General features: G+C 39.0%; 1 protein-coding gene across 7 annotated transcripts in view; it reads left to right on the forward strand.

The window, feature by feature from the left end:
- The window catches only part of GK (glycerol kinase), a 77,085-nt gene that overhangs the window by 28,778 nt on the left and 25,357 nt on the right, over positions 1–22,950 (forward strand). For 4 of the 7 annotated variants that reach the window (XM_049107332.1, XM_049107335.1, XM_049107334.1 and 1 more), the window contains exons 5-14: positions 1,943–2,026; positions 5,566–5,642; positions 7,594–7,731; positions 10,732–10,841; positions 11,607–11,673; positions 12,754–12,771; positions 14,478–14,513; positions 14,890–14,957; positions 20,534–20,576; positions 21,049–21,129. In XM_049107332.1, the coding sequence (XP_048963289.1) occupies positions 1,943–2,026; positions 5,566–5,642; positions 7,594–7,731; positions 10,732–10,841; positions 11,607–11,673; positions 12,754–12,771; positions 14,478–14,513; positions 14,890–14,957; positions 20,534–20,576; positions 21,049–21,129 (722 nt within the window). The remainder of the gene's footprint in view (positions 1–1,942; positions 2,027–5,565; positions 5,643–7,593; positions 7,732–10,731; positions 10,842–11,606; positions 11,674–12,753; positions 12,772–14,477; positions 14,514–14,889; positions 14,958–20,533; positions 20,577–21,048; positions 21,130–22,950) is intronic. The other 3 variants (XM_025439332.3, XM_049107333.1, XM_025439338.3) reach the window with 3 other exon arrangements.

The following is a 22,950-nucleotide window of genomic DNA, read 5'->3' on the forward strand; positions in this document are numbered from 1 at the left end:
TAAAAAAGAAAATTTCTGTGTATTTTGCAATTGATAAATTCTTCAACTCTGGCCAATTTAAAGAGAAACTGAATCTGATTTCAACTTTGAAGTTTCTGATCTTTAATATTTCTTTATATTCTGTTTAAGACTTTGAATTCATTCTGGCTTATCTGTGTCGTAGTGGTTTCATGCTGGATTCAGACTGTGGGTTTAAATCCTGGCTTTTCCACTTACTACCATTCTGTACCTGTTCTCTCAGTTAAATTGGAGAAATTGAAAGTGTGAACCTCCTAGGCATGAGGTAAAAAGAAGTGAGTTAATATGTGTAGAGTTCCTAGCAAATTAGAAGGCTTCAGTAAGTGTTAGCCATGGCCACTGTTCTGAACTGGCTGATAGTCTTTTTACAATTCAGGAATGCCAGATGGAATGATTGATTTATACATGACAGGTGTTCTTCGGAGAAATGCAAAGCTTACCTGGGTCACAGACACCTGTGTCAGTCATCAGCATTCCAGCATTTATTCACCCAAGAGCTGAAATACTTTTCAGCCCCAAGGTGTGGCACATATATGTTTTAAATCACCCCCCTCCCTAATGCTCCATTTTTCTTTTGGCCCCAGGTGATTTCTGAAAATGCCATCAGGTGAGGGACAGTCATCGATTATAGTCTCTTCTCCTTGGCAAGTGACCTCTTGCCCAGCTTAATTAATAGCTTAACTTTTGGCAAGTGATAACACATAGCAATTAAATCTGGTTTACTATTATCCTCTCTCGTGGGGGAAGCAAGCTGATAGTACTTTGTGTAACCGTCAGCAGTCCTTGCTTAGGGCGTGCTCTGTAACCTGGGGCCTCACCTTCGGGTCACTTCCCATCAGGCTGGTAGCTCCACACAGTCAGCCCTCTCAGAGATGTATTATTTGCCTTTGCTTCTAGTCCATTGAAAAACTCAGATGATTTCTAGTTAATTTTCAATTTTTTTCTTAGGTACTTTTCCCTTCTATTTTTATGACTAACCAAAAATGATGCAAATTTAAGTATTCTGAAAGTCATTTCTTCCTCTGTACTGTCACTGCATCTCCAAACTGACCCTGGTCTGTGGGCATTGAGGTAACTGCATATCTCTTCACTCTTAAAACTTTGGTTTTTCAGACCAGACTAAATCTAAACAGAGCTGTATTTTGGTTGCGACTTTATTTAATACAAATGAAAGTTTATCTTGTCATCCAACTGGGTTTAAAAAAAAAACTTTCTCATTTCATGGTTTGAACCATTTAAATCAGATTTACTGGGTCTGAATAAGGGACATGCCTTATAAAAAGCAGGCTGTATGGTGTTCTGGACTCCCTAGCATCTATTTTCCTTCTTTTTTTGTTTTTTTTCCAAATTACTTTAGAACTTAGAAGTTCCTGTTCCCTCTAGCCACGTTTTTCCTGTTTGTGGTGGTGGGCTTCACCTCCTGCTAACCCTACCACGGAAGTGCTTTCTTGGGGCCTTGCCTTCCCAAAGCAGCCTTTTCACGTCTCCCTATAAATCACCCCAACAGAGATTGTGGCACACTCCTTAGCGTTCCTTTCTAAGGAACAGTCCATGACCTTTCGATTCAGATTCACTGGTCGCTGGTCAGGTGAGCAGTCAGTAACCGGCGGAGCCACTTTTCTAAGGAGGGTACAGATACGTTGCCAGGTAGGGAAGACTCATCCTGAAGTACAAGCACATATTACCTGGTCTTTGTCCTCATGGGTGAAGTCCCCCGAACTGGAGAATCTGACCCGACTGCCTTCGTTTCCTTTCTACTCCTTGGCTCTTCCTTTCTTTTTCTATGCTCAAATGCATAGAAAATGTTTGTTCTGATTAACTCGCCCAAGTGATCTGCCATTTCCTAAGTGGTCAGCGAGACAACACAGACCTTGAATCTGGCCACCTCTAGCATGAATTGCCATTATTTCTCCTAATGCTCCAGCTGCTCCAGTTTCTCCTGGTCCTTCAGATCCAGTTGCCGCCGTCCCCTCTGGCTCTGCAGTTCCAGCTGCTGGCACTTCCTCAGGTATCTGGCGCTCCGGCCCCTGCTCACTCCCGGCCTTCCGACCCAGACCCAGACACGTGATGGGGGAAATTGACCACCGCTGCTGGATCTGGATCTGGCACTTCTTTTGATTGTTCTCAGAAATCACCTCCACCGGGGGCACAGTCCTCCAGCTTGGGGTCTTCTCTTTGGCTTTTGGTCTCTTCGTCTGCAAATCTAATTCTGCCATCTTAGCTTCTTTAATGAGTTTTCTAATTTTTTTTGTTCTTAATTCAATTAATTTTTGAGCATTTGTGAATTGTTTGGTAGTGTATCAACCACTGACATTTTTCTCCTTGGCAGTTGTACTAATTCATTCCATGTATTCTAATTGCCTTAAACTCTGGGGCTATAAAAACAAAGTGAATCTGCCAGCCTTCTGTGATGGTGGAATAATGGTGGGAGAGGGACTAGGGACACCATCTAGTCTCACTGCCTTATTTTATATTCAGGAAATCTAAGCCACGAGAGGTGAAATAACTTGCTTAAGTCACATAACTTGCTGGTGGCAAAATCAGAAGACCTAGAACTTTGGTCTCCTGATTTCATGCCCAGTGTTTTGACTCTTTTTGGTGAGGGATTGATTCTGTGGATTCCACTGTGGAGACTTCCAAGCTCTCAAGTGAAGAGTAAAGTGTCCAGTTATGTAAGTGGTCCTTGTCCAGGAGCAATAGAGTCGCAGAGCCACTGGAACTCCGGGGAACCACCTGGTCATCAGTTTGTCATTTTGTTTTTAAAGAAATAACTGGAACAAATTCTATATCCTAAATACCATGCCCTAGAAAAGAGCTTCTCAAGTTCTAGTATAACACTGAATAACTTGGGATGCCCCTAACAAAAATAGACTCGGGCCTTCCTTGCCTAGACCTGCAACTAGAATCCTGCAAAGTAGGGCTTGGAATGTGTGATTTCAAATTTTTCCAGGGGATTCTGGTATGCTTTCTGGGTAAGGACCACTGCTGTGGAGTCTAGCAGTGTTTCTTAAAGGGTGGGCACCTATTTATTTTTTTTAAGATTTTATTTATTTATTCATGAGAGACACAGAGAGAGGCAGAGAGACAAGCAGACTTCCTGTGGGGATCCCGATGCAGGACTTGATTCCAGGACCCAGGGATCATGACCTGAGCCAAAGGCAGATGCTCAACCACTGAGCCACCCAGGTGCCTCTGGCTGGCACATTTAAAAGACATATTTCTGGGCTCCCTCCCTGGACCTACTTTTCTAGAATATCAGGGAATGGGGTCCATCTTTAAGCTCCTTAGTATAGTAACTCTTTACATTAAAATACAGAAAAGCCCTGATCTAGGAGGCTTTGAGCCATTAAACAGCCTAGAACAATGACTTTCAGGTCCTTTGTTCATGTCTCTTAATAAGAAAGCTATTTTATATCATGATTCATCAAACTCCCATAACTAAAACAAAAGTTTCACAAGTCCATTCTTAGCCTTTCTGAGTTCAGTGAACTCTCTTATCATTCTAATCCATCCTATTTCATTTTTTTAAAAGTAAGTAGTTGAATCACACTTGATTGATTTTAAACCCCCCAGCCCGGTGTAGCTCGAAACACTGAGAATTGAGATGTGTTTGTTGATTCTACCTGTCATAGACTCAAACTTTCTCTCTGGAATTCCTCTCCTTTTCCCAATTAGTCCTGCTAGTACCTGCTGGGGTTGCTTGCCTAATGAGGAAGGTCTGCTTTTGCCACAGTCATGCAATCCCGCCCCTGTGTGCAAAGTGGACTGCCTCGGTTCCCTGAGCATGGGGGTGCTTGCCCACTCCATGCTGCTGCTGCTAATGAGCTTATATCAATCACAATGCAAGTAATAGAAAACTCAACCCTCACTAAATAAAGTAAAACAATTTTTTAAAGTAATTCTTTAGTTCCTGGAACCAGCAATGCAACAGTAGCTTAGTTCAGGTGCTAATTCTAGACTCAGACAATATGACCTGGATTCCCCACAAATCTTTTTCTGGGATGGCTCCAGATGTGGCCAGTTCAGCTCCTCTCTTCATGGGGACAGGAGTCCCAGCCACACACTGCCTAGTAGAGCTGAGGAGAGGGGCCCTGTCAGACTGAGCACAAACCTCCATTGGGCTGATTAGACTCCACTCTCTACTGAATCAGTCACCAGGATCGGGACATGATGCTGGAGCTACGGGTAGGGTCAGATCTCCGGCAAACCACATGGCTGAGGATGAGGGAGAGACCATTTCCTGAAGAGAATTTGAGATACTTCCCAGGAGCAAGAGGAATACGTGGTGGGCGGCAAATGCAGGTGTGCTGTATAGGCCATGCATTCCCCTGGTGTTCCTCTCTGTCTTCTCTTTCCTCAGTTGTGAGGAGCCTTTTCTCACTGCTTTTCACACCTGTGGAAACCAGTCTATTGTCCTGAAGTAGCCACTGTCAAAATCAAGCTCAGGCAGCCCTCGGGGGAAATGACAGTTGAGGTAATTAGAAAGAACTGATTAAAACTCACTACAGAAAAGAACTGGTTTTTAAATGAAACGACAGGAATAGTCTAGTTAAGGGTGAACCAAACTATGCACTTAAGTGGCCAGCATTCACGTGTGCAGTGGGCAAGCCTGTTTTATCTTCCCTGGTGCCCTGTAAATAAACTATGGGCCTGAGGCTTTTCAGGAGGCATCTGAGCACAGTCCGTGCCAAAAATAATCTGTTAGTGACTACTAACAGATTAAAAGTGATAGAAATTAAGTACAAAACTTAAATCTGACAAAGAAAAGTCAGCTGACCTATTGGTTACCTTTCACAGTTGCTTTAGGTGATACCTTTTCTTTCTCAGGCCTTCTGTCATGAAGCAGAACAGAAATATTTTCTACTAGAGGATCTGAAAGTGGATGATAGTTACTTAGTATAAATAATGATCTCTTAAAACAGATTTTTTTACAATCTAGTGTGAAGCAAGAATGCTGACCTTTAAACAATTCTTTTAACAATTCTGGCTTCTAGCCTACTTTTGCAATGGAAGAGTTTAACGTACATAAGCATTTCATATATAAGAAACTGAATCTTAACTTTTTCCTTCAATAAATAGTACCAGGTTCTCTGCTTTGTCACAAATTGCTCCCAAGTTTTCTAAAATACCTGCTTTATACCCAGTATGGTGATCCTGAGCTATGTATCCTGCCCCGGCGACTAGCCTGCCGAGCATTTAGACTTTGTCTTTACTCATGTATTCTTAGAAAATTCTTATCCAAAACATTTTTTCATTGTTTTTTTTTCTATAAAAAGGATACAAAATAAGTACCTTAAGGTTTGTATTACTCTCCTAACTTGGTCTGTAATTTGGCATAAAAGCTTTAAATTCTTCCTCATAAATTTATTCTTTTTTCTAACAATATACCCATTCATTTCTAATTTTCTAATTTCTATCTTTTGAAACCTCTAGCATTTTAATTGCTTACGGAAACTAATCAGTATCCTATCCTTGACAATGATTTCATTAAGATCTGATTTTTTTAAACGAAGTTTTTCATATATGTTATTATATTTTGGTCTATAGTGTGGCTTGATCTAAGAACCCAGTCTACCGTTGAGAATCTTAGTAAGAGAATTCCAGGAAATAATAACTTTGTCAAGGTAAGAGATCTCTTTAAAAGTATACTATAAGAATGCTTGTTTAAAAAAAGGGTTTAGAGATTTCAACTGAAAGACTATTTGGGCCTTACATCCTTTTGCATAATAGTTAATTGATACATTTTACAGACTATTTCTCTGCTGACAATTGAGGACAGCTCAAGTATTTACCTTCCTGTCTTCATGCCTTAAGGTGGATTAGAGCATTCATATTCTGAGGTTGATAGGCTGGAGGGGATTATAAAATAGTGTCCTAGTGGCTTAAACCATACTCCCTCATGTTTTCTTCTATCTGTCAAAGAAAGTTCTGGATGCTTTTTACTTTTTAGGCATCTAGATTCAGGGAGAAAAAGTTAAAAGACACTAGCCCCTCACTGAACTCCTTTTCCACTTTCTTCCTATGAAGAAGGCTGATAAAAAGTGCCTGTATTTCAGTCTATATGTAGAGCTCTCTTCAGTTAAGTGGAGAGAATTTTTGAAATAGGCAAGGTATTTTTCTTAGGAAGATCAAGGCCCACTTCTAACATCCAAAGGAAGTTCTCTTTTTTTGGTTTATCCCCTTTATATTTATTTGTCAGTGGGACTCTTAGGACAGTGGTTCTTGGTTCTGAAACAAATCCCATTAATTGTAGCAATTTAACAAACCATTCCCTGCCTTTGCCCTGGGAATAACTTCAGGCTAGTCCTGAATATACCCTTACCCATTTCCTATTCTGTTCTTCCTTGTCACCCTGCCCAACCCTTACCCCCACCTCCAGCTGCACTTGCTTCAAGGGGTACATGTTTTTCTCTTCAATGCCATTTTAGTCAACTTCTACACTTGCTACCTAAATCATTCAAATGGGATATTATCGACTACCTCACTGTTGGCTTTGTGTGATGACCCTTGGTCCTTCAAATCAAAGAGGAATAATCCCATATATTATTTCCTTTCATTATTTTTGAGTATTGATTTTATTTTTTTTTTCTAGGAAAGCTAGAAAACCATGAGTTAAAAGAGTCTTAAAGAGTGCATTAAACTATTAAATGGTTGGTTTGAATCTTTCTACCAAACATATCCATAGCAGATAAGAAGGAAAAAGGTATCACTTTCTGTACTTAGGTAATAAATCAAGAGACTAAGGATTAGGGGAGGGGAGAAAGAGTTGCATTATTTTGGTGTATATATCTTCTTAGCCACTTTCATCAGCCCTTGTAAATATATTTGGTGTTTAATATACTAACAGAAATAATAGTTGAACCTGATCCATTCTCAAGGAAGATTGATAAGCCCATATGTATCTTATATTTACCATTTATCCTTTATTCAATACATCCTCTCTTTATTTAATGTACTAGCTGAGTTTTTAGGCAACTACTTTCTTATAGATAGTGACTCACTATTGCTTTCATCTGGCATGTCCTTGAGCTCTACTTTATTCTTCACTTATGATATTTGAATATGTATGTGTTTATGTATATATCACTTAGAATATATATTTTTTACACATATAAGTATATTGTTGTTAAGCCTTCTATATTAAAACAAATTTTCTAGTTATGGTCATTAGTTTATGATGCGATATGCTCTCTGATTTTTAATAGTTTAAAATATCACTTTCATGAACTAGAAAATGAAAAAGCAGAGTTTCAGACTGGGTTCTGCATGTAATACTCATCACAAAAGCTAACATCTACGTGTTCACTATCTAGATTACAGGGTGTTGTGTCATTTAATTCTCTTTACCTTGCAACGTGGATGCTCTTTGAACTGCAAACATATCATGTTGATCTTTGTTCATGAACATGCCTTCCTGTGCCACAAGATAGGAAAAATTTTTTTATCCATAATACCATGAGATTGACTTTTGGGCCGTTGAATATTTTGTGATTTGTGGAGTTTGTTGGTTTGGTGTTTTATTTTTTAAACTGTTCGGAATTTAATTTGCTGGCTGAATTTCATAACTGTTTTTAGTCCAAGACAGGCCTTCCACTTAGCACTTACTTCAGTGCCGTGAAACTTCGTTGGCTCCTTGACAATGTGAGAAAAGTTCAAAAGGCTGTTGAAGAAGATAGAGCTCTTTTTGGGACCATTGATTCATGGCTTATTTGGGTACGTTTAAATAGAATGTATGTATGGAGAAAGTTTTTCAGAAATTTTTTAGACTGGCTTGCCTACTCTCTGTTTTGTACTAAGAGTTCAAGCTTTTTTTAAGGTTTATTCATTTATTTGTTGGCTGGGGGGCGGGGGGGGGGGCTTGTGTGCATGCGTGAGTGGGGTTGGGGGAGGGACAGAGGGAGAGGGAGGGAGAGAATCTTAAGCCGTCTCCATGCCCAGCCTGGAACTGATGCCAGTTTGATCTCCCAACCCTGAGATCATGACCAGAGCCAAAATTAAGAGTCAGACACTCAACCAACTGAGCCACCCAGGCACCCTGAATTCAGACTTTTTCATTGGCAAAATTATTAAGAAAAGTCACTCAAGAGACAGCAGAACATTTCAGCCTCCATTTAAGAGACATTTTTGCCTACTTCCTCCTTATTTTTCTTGCTTTATTTTCATAAAAATGGAGGGTGATTACCAAAACCACATCTCATATCTATTATCTTTAGAATAAGTAATTTAAGTAATTAGTAATTTAGGTAGTCTTTTTCTCTTGCCTTTCATAAGCTCTTTTCCAGTGGTCATTTCTTAAAAGAAGTAACAATTTAACATCATAGAACATCTATGTGACTTTTATCATTTGCTTTCAGCATTGCACAGCTGTCTCTAATTAAGCCATAATACGAAAAATCATAGTGGGATTTCAATGTATAATCTTTTTGCCTAAGCTGAACACAGAAGAGTAGAAACTCACATTTTAGACGTTTCCCAGAGTTATCTTAAAAGTGCATGTTCTGGGATCCCTGGGTGGCGCAGCGGTTTGGCGCCTGCCTTTGGCCCAGGGCGCGATCCTGGAGACCCGGGATCGAGTCCCACGTCGGGCTCCCGGCGCATGGAGCCTGCTTCTCCCTCTGCCTGTGTCTCTGCCTCTCTCTCTCTCACTGTGTGCCTATCATAAAAAAAAAAAAGTGCATGTTCTCTCTCACTTTGTCTCTTTTGTTCTCTGTTATTTTTATTATGGCCATTTCCAAATGTACCCAAAAGCAGAGGGGACAGTGTAATGAACTTCTGCAACAGTGGGCCAGCTACAGCAATCAACTATGGCCAGTCTTGTTTCAACTATATTCATATCTTCTTTCTCCCCACAGATAATTGTAAAGTAAATCCCATACATATAATTTCATTTGTAATTACTTCAGTAAGTATGTGATTATCTTTTTCAACATTCAAGAGAGCTTCAGGGGAATATTGTCTCTATTCTCTCTTGCCACATCCCCAGAGCACATCTTCCAGAACCAGTACCAGGAAGTGGCACTTTTTCCACCCCTCCCTGGGCTTGGTGCTCCCTTGGCCCGCAGTTTCCATACCTGTCACAGTTGAAATAGTTCAAATAGTTCCAGACAACAGTTCTGACAATCAGTTGCTTGAAACCAGAGTAAGGTCAGGGTGTGGCACCTGTGAGCTGCAGGAGATGGGGGAGCTCATATGGCTGCAGGGCGGGGACCTATTCCTGGGATGCCCAGATGTCTTTTCTCGCTTTTGTTCCGTTCTTACTTACTGCTCCCACACAAAAGAAAGCAGCAGTGCTTTCAGCTCAGGCTCGAGGGTATTAACACTAGAGAATTTAAAACCCTGCTTTCAGGATACATGCGTGGGTAGGCACAACCCAATGACAATTATGATTCCAAAAAAATAAAAACCGAGAAATGGCAACACAAAGGTCTGTGAGATCCTGAAAAGGCAGGCATATTGATATATTTCACTTTGCCAAATTTAGTAAGAGTGCATTTTCCAAAGATAATGGATAAAAATAAAACAGATTTTTTTTGTTTAACCATCAGTTTACTAGAACTCTTGCTGTCTAATATCATTGCTGGTTGAGCACATGTGGCTATCAAGCACTTGAAATGTAACTAGTCTGAATCAAGATGTGCTATGAGTGTAAAATAAAATATACACTGGACTTAAATAGGTAAAATGTTAGGGCGCCTGACTGGCTCTCAATCAGTAGAACACACAACTCTTGATCTGGGGGTTGTGAGTTCAAGCCCTGTGCTCAGTGTAGATATTACTTAAAAATAAATAAAAATGGCAGCCTGGGTGGCTCAGCAGTTTAGCGCCACCTTCAGCCCAGGGCGTGATCCTGGAGATCCGGGATCGAGTCCCATATCGGGCTCCCTGCATGGAGCCTGCTTCTCCCTCTGCCTGTGTCTCTGCCTTTCTCTGTACATCTCTCTGTGTCTCTCATGGGTAAATAAATAAAAATTTTTAAAAAAAATATTTAAAAATAAATACATAATACATACATACATACATACATAGGTAAAATGTCTCAGTAATTATTTTTTATGTTAAAAGGATATTTTGGGGGGTGCCTGATTGGCTCAGCCAGTGGATCATATGACTACTGAACTCAGGGTTGTAGGTTCAAGCCCCATGTTGGGTGTAGAGATTACTTTAAAAAAAATAATAATAATAATAACAAATCTTAAATGAATGGATATTTGGGATATATCAGGTTAAATAAAATATATAGTGTTATTAAAATTAATTTCACACCTGCTTCTTTATACTTTTTAAATGTAGCTACTAGAAAATTTAAAATTACATAGGTAGCTAGCATTATATTTCTATTGGACACCACTGGAAACCAGAAAATTAAATAATTGAAACGTACCATTCTCCTGCTTTATGCACTCTGCTGCTTATTATGGTCCTTGGCAACATGTAAATTAAATTGCAGATTAGGGAGTGCCTCAGTCAGTTTGAGCATCTGACTCTTGATTTCGTCTCAGGCTCAAGTCATGATCTCAGGGTCTGGGAATCAAGCCCTGTGTCTGGCTCTGTGCTCAGTGAGGAGTCTGCTTGTGGATTCTCTCTTGCTCTCTCTCTCCTTCTGCCCCTCCCCCAGCTCACATATTCTCTCTCAACTAAATAAATCTTTTTAAAAATAAAAATAAGTAAATAGCAAATTAGTACAAATCTAACATGTCCTTTTATTCTGTCTAGAGTTTGACAGGAGGGGCCAATGGAGGTGTCCATTGTACGGATGTAACAAATGCAAGTAGGACAATGCTTTTCAACATTCATTCTCTGGAATGGGATAAAGAGCTCTGCGAGTGAGTTGTTTTGCCCTAAGAAGCACTTCCCAATATATTACCTATATATAACCTAAGTCTTAGTATTTTCAGATGTTGGTAGAACACCAAACTTTAATTGTTGATATTTCAACTACAGTATGCAAGTCTGTACTGTGTATTCAAAGAAGAGACTATTGTTGCATATATAGCAAACAGGCAAAATTAATTGTCTTGTTTAGGAAGATTAAGTTTCTTTAGAAAAGTGGGCACTGGGTGTTATTCTGTATGTTAGTAAATTGAACACCAACAAAAAATAAATTAAAAAAAAAAAAAAGAAAAGTACTTTGTTTTCTGTGTGCTTCTTAGTTTTTATTGGTTTCTATAAAGTTAGAATGTTAAATATCCAAACATACAACTATGTTGTCCTGGCTTATTTTTTTAAAAGATTTTATTTATTTATTCATAGAGATGCAGAGAGAGAGAGAGAGGCATAGACACAGGCAGAGGGAGAAGCAGGCTCCATGCAGAGAGCCTGCCTGATGTGGGACTCGATCCAGAGTCTCCAGGATCACGCCCTGGGCTGCAGGCGGTGCTAAACCGCTGCGCCACCGGGGCTGCCCTGTCCTGGCTTATTTAATTCTGCACTCCAATACATCCATTTTTTAATTGCTATTTACATTTTTTGCCTTTAAATCCATATAAATGTTTCTAGATATTTATTTAAAATAGTGATATAAAAAAATAATAATAATAAAATAAAATAAAATAGTGATATATACCCAATCCTATCTTACTGTTTTCCAGATTTTTTGAAATTCCAATGAAAATTCTTCCAAATGTCCGGAGTTCTTCTGAGATCTATGGCCTAATGGTAAAAAAAAAAAAAAAAAAAAAATTAATTTCATTTTTAAAAAAGCTTTGCTATTCAGAATTCAAAGATAAGTTGTATTATGTTTTCTAGTTTGAGAGTTGTGACTCTTCTGTAAGTGTTGATAGTATGTAAAATAAGAATTTAGTGCTGTTTAAATAGTTTCATAACTTAAAAATTTTAGAATCCTTCTTACCAGTTGATTTTATATTTTATAAACATTAATTGGCTTTTCTTTGAGTATTCTAAAGTATTAATGCAAAAATCTAACTACAGAGGGTAGCATGGGAATGTTTGAGCTTGTTTATTCTTTTAATTGAAATAACTAGTAGATGTGGTGTTGTGTGCTTATAATTTATAGGAAAGACTCTTCACATTTTCATGTTCTTTTTCCTGTTGAATCTCTTTTAATAGCCAAACCATGTTTTTTATATTAAATTCTTGGTCAACTTGAGCAAAACTTTAACAAAGAAACCAAAAACAAAGAGTCTGTTTCTGATTTGTGATTGCTAATTAAACTGGTTTCTGTGATGGACATTTTACTGTTGCTTTCACTGAAACCGAAAGAAAAAGTACTTTCAGCAAAAAGTGTGCTTAGCATCATTGAGTATCTCTGATTACACATCAGGGATGAAAACCTCCAGGAGGATTTGAACTGGTATTTGAGCACAAAAATCTAGAATTTATGTGAAACTTAAAAATATGTCTAAGGTCAATTGCAAAAAAAAAAAATATTGTTTAGACATTTCATGACAAGTATTAGAAACTCTACTTATAAAGTTAACAATAATAGAGTTGAATACTAAGTGCTCTGGATAAAGTTTGAGCAGAGTTCTTAAATATTTCATTTATAATAAAGCCTTCTAATGCATCATGGAAATTTTTAAGGGAAGCACTGCTCATCTACAATAAAAATAATTTGATGACTTCATAGTCTACAGACTGACCTGGGTCAGGGAAAAAAAACCTATCTTTGAGAAATAGTTTTAGAGAATGGTTGAAATATCATTTACTGGCCTAGTTTTTTTCTTGCATTTAAAATATTATGCTTCTGTCCTCCTTTTTCCCCCTTGCTGACTATAGAAAATCTCTCATAGCCTGGTGAGTAGGTTGCCCACCAATTATGCTACCCATTCATTTGGAAAAGATACAGTGCATTTCCATTTAGTTTTAGACAAGCATAAATCCATTTACTAAGCAGATTGATCTAGAATCTCCATGACCCACCAAATTGCTATAAGCTCTAGACAAGCTCTAGGTTTTCTTTAAACTCAGTCATGTCTCTTTTTAAGCTCCCCATAAGACTGAAAGTGGGGTTTCAAAATAAAAGACTAAGCTAGTTTTCTGGACTGAGAAATTCTGATGTCTCCCATTACAAAGTACACCTGTGATGTGCTTTGGGCTTTAGCATAACAGGGAAATTAGATGTAGTTTTTAAACATCCTAAACATCTATCTTAAATGATACTTGACCAACCTTTCAGACTAGTTAGTTGGAAATGCACTGTCACTTTTTCTGCATGCTTCACCAGAGGACGTGCCCAGGAATCCTCCAGAAACCCCTCCCTGTGAAGGCAAAGCGCTTTATGTGCCTGAATGCACATTAGTAGATCCTGCTGGTAGTTTGATAATACCTTCGACAGTGTCAGCAAAGACTTCTTATCATATTTAAGTATATAAAGATATACAGCCTCCCAGTTTCTATGGATTCACTTTCAGCTCCTTATAAAGGATACCTGTCACTTACTACCCAGGTTCAGGTTTCCCAAGAATATTTAGTCAATAAAAATGGTAGCTCTTGAATTAAGCAGAAAGCATGAAAGAAATGAAATAATATCCACCATCGAGAAGATGTTTTCTGTTTTGTACAGGGTTTCCACATGTATGCTATTACTTTCTTATCATTGTAGCCATGTGAGGTGGCTTCTGTTCTTAGCCTCACTTTTCCAGATGGGGAACCTGAAGCTCCCAGAGGCTGGGAGACTGGCTCACAAATGGCAGACCAAGGGGGGCAGTCAATGGAGAGCTTTTGTTTGGTGCTGTTCCTAGTATACATCACACTACTTCATGGGTCATGTTCCTTCCCCCTAATTCCTTAATGCCAGCACAAATTGCTTTGTATTAAAGGTTTTTTAAGTTAAGATTGGTAAAATACATAACCACTCTCATTTTCCTCCCTAGAATGCTAGCCATACTTTCCAAATAAAAACCACTATTCATGACCTAAATTAACTCTTGCTTATCTAAACTTAAAGAATAATGCCGGCTGCAAACCAAATGCTCTTGGGTTCCTTGCTTCTCTTAAGAGCAGTTTTGGGTAAAGAAAGCTAACTGGTAAAACACAGCCTTCCAAAGTGAGGCTGTTCCATGCTGGTTTGATAGCTGCTCATATGTTCGTTTTAAAGGATGTGTTAGTCTTCTTATTAATGGCAACAATAACAAAGAGTTATCAGACCTAGGCATTCATGTTACCTGGACTCCATTTTGTACATCAAGAAATTGAGGCATAGAGAAGTTTCAGCAGCCTGCTCAGTGGCTTAACACCAACTAACCAAGAGTAGACCCCTCGTCTCCTGACTCAGTCCAGTGTTCGATGTTCATTCTCCCTCCAATGCTATGTCTCTTCTTGTCACTCTAGAAATACGTCTAGTATCTGTCTCTGAACCACATATGTAGTTGAAATACTTGCTTTGTCTTGTCTGCCCACATGCTCTGGCATGTTGCTATTCATGTTCATTCCTGTTGCAGTTGTGTTAGTAGAGATAACAGTTTGTGATTACTCATAATCCTTTTTTAAAATTTTATTAGAAAGCTGGAGCCTTGGAAGGTGTGCCAATATCTGGGGTAAGTTCCATCTCCCGGCTACCTCCTCGACCCTATCCCCTTCTGTGTTATGGGCTTCTTCCTACATCTTAATCAGTCTGCACCTTCCTAAACTATGGGGAAAAGGTAAAAGCAGCAAAATTGGCTGATTTTTGTTAGTAGGTGACACAGTATGGGCCACTGAGAATCTTTTGACTAAGTTCTAACTCTTCCTTTCCATTCCTACTATCTTGTAGGAGATATTAAGAAATGGGAGAATGGCCAAATGGAAGCAATGCAGAAATCAAAACAGTTCACTCCTTGATAAATATAAAAGGAAAAATAAATCCTATGACTGATCTAAAAGGGAAATTAATAATATTGTCTTAGTGTTCTTTATTGTCATTTATGCTTTCAGTGTTTGGGGGACCAGTCTGCTGCATTGGTGGGACAAATGTGCTTCCAGGATGGAGAAGCCAAAAATACGTGAGTTTGAGAAACAGATCCAAAACCTGTGGTGTTTTGTTTATCTGTTTCTCCCTTTGATGTTTTGAATGAGAAAAATCTGTTGAAGTTCATCCAGGCTGAAAATCAATAGCTTAAGAGTTCAATAAGTTTTTGCCATTCAGTTTTCTTTCTCTCCAAATAAAATACATTATGCTGTATATAAACACACTGCTAAGGCTTATAAAGACCTTAATTGGGGATCCCTGAGTGGCTCAGCAGCTGGGCGCCTGCCTTCAGCCCAGGTCATGATCTTGGAGTCCCAGGATCGAGTCCCACATTGGGCTTCCTGCATGGAGCCTGCTTCTCCCTCTGCCTGTGTCTCTGCCTCTCTCTCTCTCTCTGCATCTCTATGAATAAATAAATAAAATCTTTATAAAAAAGACCTTAATTTATAAGATTCAATACTTTTTATATCCAGAAACTAAATTTTGGTGCTTTGTTTTGTTTTTAAAGGTTTTATTTATTTATTTGACAAAAAGAGTCCACACAGGCAGAGGGAGAAGCAGGATTGTGCTGTCTCTCACTTGCTATCTCTCTTAAATAAATAAAATCTTTAAAAAAAATTTTAATTTAAAAACAATTTTAAAAAGATAAAAATGAACTGTATTTCTCAACATACTGTTCCTGCTTAGACTTTCTCACTATAACTATAAAATTCTATTTTTGTGGGATTTTCAGTGCTGGCATTGTGCTTTCTCCCCATTACCCAGAGTTTCTCCTTCGACAAGAAGTAGAAGGAATGATGGAAGTAGAGATTTGGTGCATTTGTTTCCTAATCTCATCTCCTTACTACTGATACATGGGGAGTCTATAATAAGCCTAAGAGTGATTAAGCCTAAGGTTTCTGAAAACAGATGTTTAGAGTGGTTAAGCTAGTAAGTGAAAGAAGGAGCAGTCTTTGCTCCCAGATCCATCTGATTTGACTTAGCCAGGGCTCTTAACCATTCTATGTTACTGTACCCTGTGTAGAAAAGATTCCCATAGACCCAGCAGGAAACTGTCTACATTTATTCTTTTTTAGAGGATTTCCTACTCCTCTCATCAATATTAACCTCAGTGATGAAGTTCTTCTTTTGTGAATAATGGAATGTCTAACATTTTTTAAATATTTATTTATTATGTTATTATTTTTATTATATTTATTTTTATATATTATATTTATTTTTATATATTATATTTATTTTTTATTGTTTATTTATTTATTTATTCATTCATTCATTCATGAGAGACACAGAGAGAGAGAGGAAGAGACATAGGCAGAGAGAGAAGCAGGCTCCGTGCAGGGAGCCTGATGTGGGACTCGATCCCGGGACTCCAGGATCATGCCTTGGGCCAAAGGCAGACACTTAGCTGCTGAGCCACCCAGGCATCCTGGAATGTCTGACCTTTTTTTAAAGATTTTATTTATTTATTTATTTATGAGAGACACACGGAGAAAGGCAGAGACACAGCAGAAGGAAAAGCAGGCTCCATGCAGGGAGCCTGACATGGGACTCGATCCTGGGTCTCCAGGATCACACCCTGGGTTGAAGGCGGCGCTAAACCGCTGAGCCACCTGGGCTGCCCACATCTGACATTTTTAATGAAATGTTCTTGTGGTCTAGCACGGTCAGCAGTCCTCATGTGAGAGTTTGACATCATTTGTGAGAGATTTTTGGAGGGGGAGGAGAGATACGAAAGGTCATGGTATCCTGAGGTTATGACCAAGAGAGTTTGAATGAGCATGGGTCTGGAAACATACTCTTTGAATTCTGGCTTCCAAGCAGCTATACCAGGAGTCAAGAGAAATGTGTAAGAAATAGGCTATTTCCTCTACACTGTTCCTCCTCTGCTACACGCATTAATGCTAGTAAATCAGATGTGCTATTTGTCAAGTACCTAACACAGTGTAGAGCACATGGGAGGTACCCAATAAAATTGCTGGCTTTTCCTCCTCTTTCTGCTCCCTTCCCACTTAAGCATCATCAGCCAAGTCCTGGAATGATGAATTTAAGTGAGGCAGGGCTTATGGAATACCTCTGCACCCACTGCAGCGTGGAGGAGGGAAATAGCAAACTGTAAGATCTTTGGGCTTGTATTTCACTTCCCGAGAGGAGACAAGACAAATACACAGTTAATCATATGAGAAGTCAGAACTTACGTGCCATAGGAAACATTGAAATACTGCTTGGGTTTCAGAGGAGGAGGAGAGAAATCACAAAAGGTTATATTAATAATGAGATGTTTTGAAGAAGGAGCTATGCTGGTGAGGGCACAGAACACTGAACAAATATGCAAAGAGGTAAATGAAGACTCTGTTTAGAGAATGTAGAGAACATTCAGCTAGGGCAATGATAAAAAATAAGGCTAGGATCATGTTGTGAAGCCCAAAATTTCAGACTGAGGAGTTGTTTTTTTTTTTTATTCGGCAGTGGGACACTTCTGAATGTTTATGAGGTGGTGTTCAGAGTGGCTAGAACTGTTCATTAATAATATCGAAGTTCTTGGCCAAAGTAAAGAGAGACTAGAGGCAAAGAGGCCATGTGGGCATCCTGGTTCCGAATACAAGGACTAAAAGTTAGGATGAGGCCAGAGAGGGAGGCTGTTGGTGGGTATCCAGGGCACTGTCCAGGGACAAGAGACAGGAAGTAGTTATGGGGTCTAGTCACCTTGGCCCTGTGGGTAGGCTTAGCCTACTATAAGGAACAGTTCTGAATGGTATACTTTCTATTTGAGATGTGTTTATGGCTCTGGTAGGCTGTATATTGTCCACATTTGTAAGTACGAAATGAGTTCAGTATAAAAGTAGAGATTTTTAATTTCCTTACATAGAGGTGATTTTTGAAGAAGTAGGAATAGGCACAATTACCAAGAAAAAGTATACAGGTAGAAAAGACACAGGGATGGGAAGTTCATAAAAACAGAATGAAATTATTCATGAATCTGGAAATCCAGGGTAGAGATATTTAAGAGAGAGACTTGGTCAGCAGTGTAAAATACTACATAAAGGTCAGGAGGCTGAGAATCGAAGAGACCATTGTACATAGAAAGTAGGTCTTCAGTGGTGACTTCTAAGAATGAAGCTTTAGTAGAATGCTCAAGAGGAAAGCCGGGTGGCAAATAGCCAAAAGGGATGTGGGCCGGTAGAAAATAGAGACAGCAAGACAGAATGTAGTTTGCAAAAATGACCATCCAGAAGCTGTGAGCGAAGTAGGTGGTTTAAGTTAACAGCATCATGCCAAGCATGGGGCATTTTGTATGTGCTTTTAAGTTATAGTAAGACCAGAGAATGTTTCTTTGCAGGCTAAGTAGAGAACAGATGGGAGTTGTAAAATGAATAAGAGAGAAGCAATGGGCAGCAGTCCTAAGAGGTTGGAGAGGATGAAATTGAGAATTGAGTCAATCTCTTCCAACCTCAGCAGGGAGCAAATGACTGCCAACTCAGAATTGAGTGGAAAGCCCATCTCTGTTGGTGCGGAGGGACAGATTGTGGATTATTCTAATTTTTCTCTTGGCTTGTCTATATTTTCTGTTTTTTTTCTTGCATGAACATGGATTATTTGAACATTTATTTTTTTTTAAGATTTTATTTATTCATGAGAGAGACACAGAGAGAGGCAGAGACACAGGCAGAGGGAGAAGCAGGCTCTATGCAGAGAGCCTGATGTGGGACTCAATCCCTGGACTCCAGGATCACACCTTGGGCCAAAGACAGGCGCTAAACCACTGAGCTACCCGGGCTGCCCTATTTGAACATTTAATTTTGCTTTTAAGGACGAGAACCTAAGATAGGTGCCCTCTCTCCCCAGAGGCCTTAAATATCCTAAAGGAGCCCTTGACCTCCCTCACGGCTTTGGCTGGGGCCACTCACCCTCCTCCTGTGTGCCAGCTTTGGCACACTCCTCCACAAGGGAGAGTGGGAAGCCATCAACTTCACAGAGGTTAGAAAAGTCAAACATCTTTCTGGGATTCAAACACAGTACAATCTTGAGAAAGGATAGGTAGACCATATAAATGCTAAAAACTCCATATGTTTGATGACTGGGAAGAAAAAGTAATACAATTTCAGAGGAAAATAATTGCCTCTGTACTGCTTTGAAAGCTGTGGCCTGTATCTATCTAGAGTCTCCTCATACATTGATAATGTTCATTAATTACTTATGAAGTATACTAAGATAACAATTCACTTTTATTAAATGCCTTGAGCCTCTGCATCAAATTGGTACTCTGAGACTTGTGCACTACTGTTTGATAGGCAGGCTGTTTATATGGGGACTAGATTTAAAGATTTCTCCTTTAAAAAGCGTGCAACAGGTAATTTCCATTTTTAAGAATATTTATTAAAGGAGATTAACTTAAAATATATAGCTTTTTCAGCATCGTGGAAGTAAAAGACTATGGTGATTTATGTGTTTGCAGTTAGTAAATGTATTATTACCTGTACCTAGTGCTAGTTGGCTGGTGTCTTTAAAAACATAGGTACTTGTTAATCACATACTCCCTGAACGTGTTGGCTGTTTTGTCTACAGGCAGAGAATACATTTGCATGAAAAGAGGGTGTCTTGGGTGAATTCTTATTCATGACCTCAGTGCCTAAAAATGCGTGCTGGAAAAAATTGCGCTCGGTTTCTGTTTGCTCAATACCACTGATGACTGCTGACCTAGTGCTTACTGGTAGTAGCTTCTGCTGGGACCCCTCTGCCTGCCTCTGAACTGAGTGCTCCTCGCTCTCCCACCTGCTGGAATGTCAAAGAGCAGAGTAGCAAGGCCCATGAGGGGGCAATCCCAAACTTGGGCAGAATGGTTGTAGAGAGCCAAGCGTAACAGTCGCAGCCAGCTCAGTGGAAAACTGTTTCCCTGGGACCCTTCCCTGTATCACTTTGGATTACTTCTCTGCCTGGCACAAGTCAAAACTAGTCATTAATGTCCAAATGCCAGACTTGCTGCAGAGTCCAAAGCTTCTACTTACAAGGCTGCCATAAAATAAATTCAGTTCTTCCATGGCAGTCGTGTTCCATTCTTGCTCTGACTGTCCTACCTGTTAAAATGCCCTAGCCTGCAGAGAGAATGGGAAAGCTAGGGCTTCAGTAGTTTTCCCCTCTGTGCCACTCTTGTCCCCAAGATCCATCTCTACTTACCCACATTCTGGACCTAACCTCCCCTCCATGCCAGCAGACAATAGTGTTTCTCAGCTCATGACTGTACTATTGATAGAGCTAAGCAGCCAGCCCCATTGGTGAGATACTCCATTCCACGTGGGTTAGTAGCAGCTTAACTGTGACTGGACACAGAATTTGTTGTACTTTGGTGACATTTTATCGACACAAAGTCCTGGGCTACAACTAGGCACTAAATATTTTTCCACTAGGATTGCACTAAGTACATATTCTTTTAGGCTTAGTCTTTAAAACGGTATTCCAAATGGAGTATGTGATGCTTGTTAACTTTTGGAACTTTTCTAAAAGTTTAAGATAATGACTTTTGTTGTACATCAGGCTAAATGATTTATATTATTGACAATTCATGATTTATTTTTAATAAAATTGTCATATTGTTCATTCTTCCCCCAACTATAGGTATGGAACAGGCTGTTTCTTACTATGTAATACAGGCCGTAAGGTTGGTTTTTCCCAATTAAAAGATTGACAGTCTTCTTTAACTTCGTATAAATAATGCCTGAGCATAATTTGCTATTGTTACTTAGGATTCTGCAGATTTAGTTTGATTTTCATTAGGATTTAATTTAGAGCTCAGTAAAAATGATGAAAATCACTAAATTTAAATGACTCTAATAAGAACCATTTTAGGTTCTTTGAATTTTTTATGTGTGTTTTTGATTGTTGGTGGAAAATCTATACCAGGACTGTGTCATATTCTTAATGCAAATCTAATTTTGAACAAGGGATAACCATTTTGTACTATTGACATGAATTGTCCTTATTACTGGTAAATTGGACTCTTAAAGATTTATTTTTTAATTGTTACATATTTGTTGAATTATTTTGTACCAAGGTCATCTTAACCTTAAGAAATATTTTTCTGCTAGCTTTTTATATTCCTTGCTGCTGAAATATTTTTCTCTTTCCTACAGTGTGTATTTTCTGAGCATGGTCTTCTGACCACCGTGGCTTACAAGCTCGGCAGAGACAAACCAGTGTATTATGCATTGGAAGTAAGTACGTTTCAATCAATATGAGTAGTATGGCAAACAGTCAGAACCAGTGAAAATCATGGTGCTCTCTGATACCTTTTCTGGTAAATCTTAATATATGGGACTGAAAAAACTCCATTTTTTTTTCTTGGCATTTGGTTGAGTGGAAGGAACCCAGCACTGAGCTGGGGTCAGGACTCCCAGGAGATCTTGAGCATATCGGCTCCTTGGTTCTTTGACCAGTCCCTTGTAGCCATGTGGCAGTGTAAGATTTTCTGTGTCTGAAGTTTATCGAAGGTGTTGACTTGCTCTCCAGGTATTTCTGTCAACTGGAAAATTCTGTGTCTTAATAACTATGATGCCCCAGTGTTCTAAAGAGAACCACTGGGGGCAAAAGCAGAGGAACTCTATTCACATGTCTCCCCATAAAAATAAATTTTGCATCCGATTTTGATATGGGAAAGAAAGTGAGAAGATTTATGCCATATTTCAGTGGAAGCATTTGTTTCAAACACATTTATAAATTCTAGTAGGAATATATCAAATCTAAGTCTGTAGGGCACAGTGAATTTATATTAGAAACATTAGTAATTTTTATTGGTAAGGGCAAAGAAGCAATACTCTTTTTATCAAATCGGATATAGTCTTTTTTCTAAGATTTTATTTTTAAGTAATCTGTCTACATTCAGTGTGGGTCTCAAACTCAATCCCAAGTCACATATTTTACTGTTTTACTGACTGAGCCAGCCAGGTACGCCAGTCTTTTTTTTCTTTTTTCTTTTTCTTTTCCTTTTTTTTTTTTTTTTTGAGTATAGTTGACTCACAATGTTACATTACATTCAGGTGTACAGCTTAGTGACTTAGCAGGCTTACATACTCTGCTCACCACAAGTGCAGCTCCCATCTGTCCCACACAGCACTGTTAAAAATTTCATTAACTGTATTCCTTATACTGTGCCTCTTATTCCTGTGACTTATTGATTCCATAACTGGAAGCCTGTATCTCATTCTCCTTCACCCATTTCACCCATTCCCCACCCCCTCCCCTTAGATATCTTTCTTAAAAGCATCTCTTTACAATTCATTTTCATTGGTTCCCTTGTAATGTACAAATATACAATTGATCTGAAGGCTAACTGAGGCTTGTTCCCTAAAGTATCCAATAATAATTTGGTCACAAGTGTTAGACTTCTGTTTATAGTTCAAACATTTTATTAGTTGCTATGCCTAGAGCACAAAGAATTTATTTCCAATTTTTTCTTGCATCCTCCCGGCATAAGCACTGTACTCTCTCCCCTAATCCCTTCTCTGTAGATAATAGAAGCATTGGGAAACACTTGCTCTGTCTAATAATGGTATCATATCATTTCTCAAAAGTTGAATTCCTATGAGCCCTGTCCTGCTCTGTTTCTACCTGCAGAAAGTGCTTAGTACAGTGCTGGGCACATTGAATATGTACTATTTGATAAATGTTACCTATAGCAATTAAGTATGCTGCTCTCTTTTTTCCTTATACTGGAGACAGTCATTTAGAATTAGAGATGCTTTAGACCAGGAAAAGGCCTCTGGGATATGGCATATCTGGTCTTAACTTCCTCCCAACATGAAGAGCCTTCTCTTCTTTCCTTCACCAATAGCCCTCCAACTTCTGTTTGAAGATAGCACCAAAAACTGCTTCTTACTAATACCTCAACCACTAGACCTAGATTAGCTGTCAAGAGCATTCAAATACTAGCAGGCAGCTATCACTTTTTCTGGGTCTTTCTACTCCAGGATGAATTTCCTCATGCCCTAATGTCATATGGTTTCTGGATGCTTTCCAGTTCTGGACTCCCTTCGTTA

Source organism: Canis lupus, chromosome X, assembly GCF_003254725.2.
Source record: "Canis lupus dingo isolate Sandy chromosome X, ASM325472v2, whole genome shotgun sequence".
NCBI classification, from domain to species: domain Eukaryota; kingdom Metazoa; phylum Chordata; class Mammalia; order Carnivora; family Canidae; genus Canis; species Canis lupus.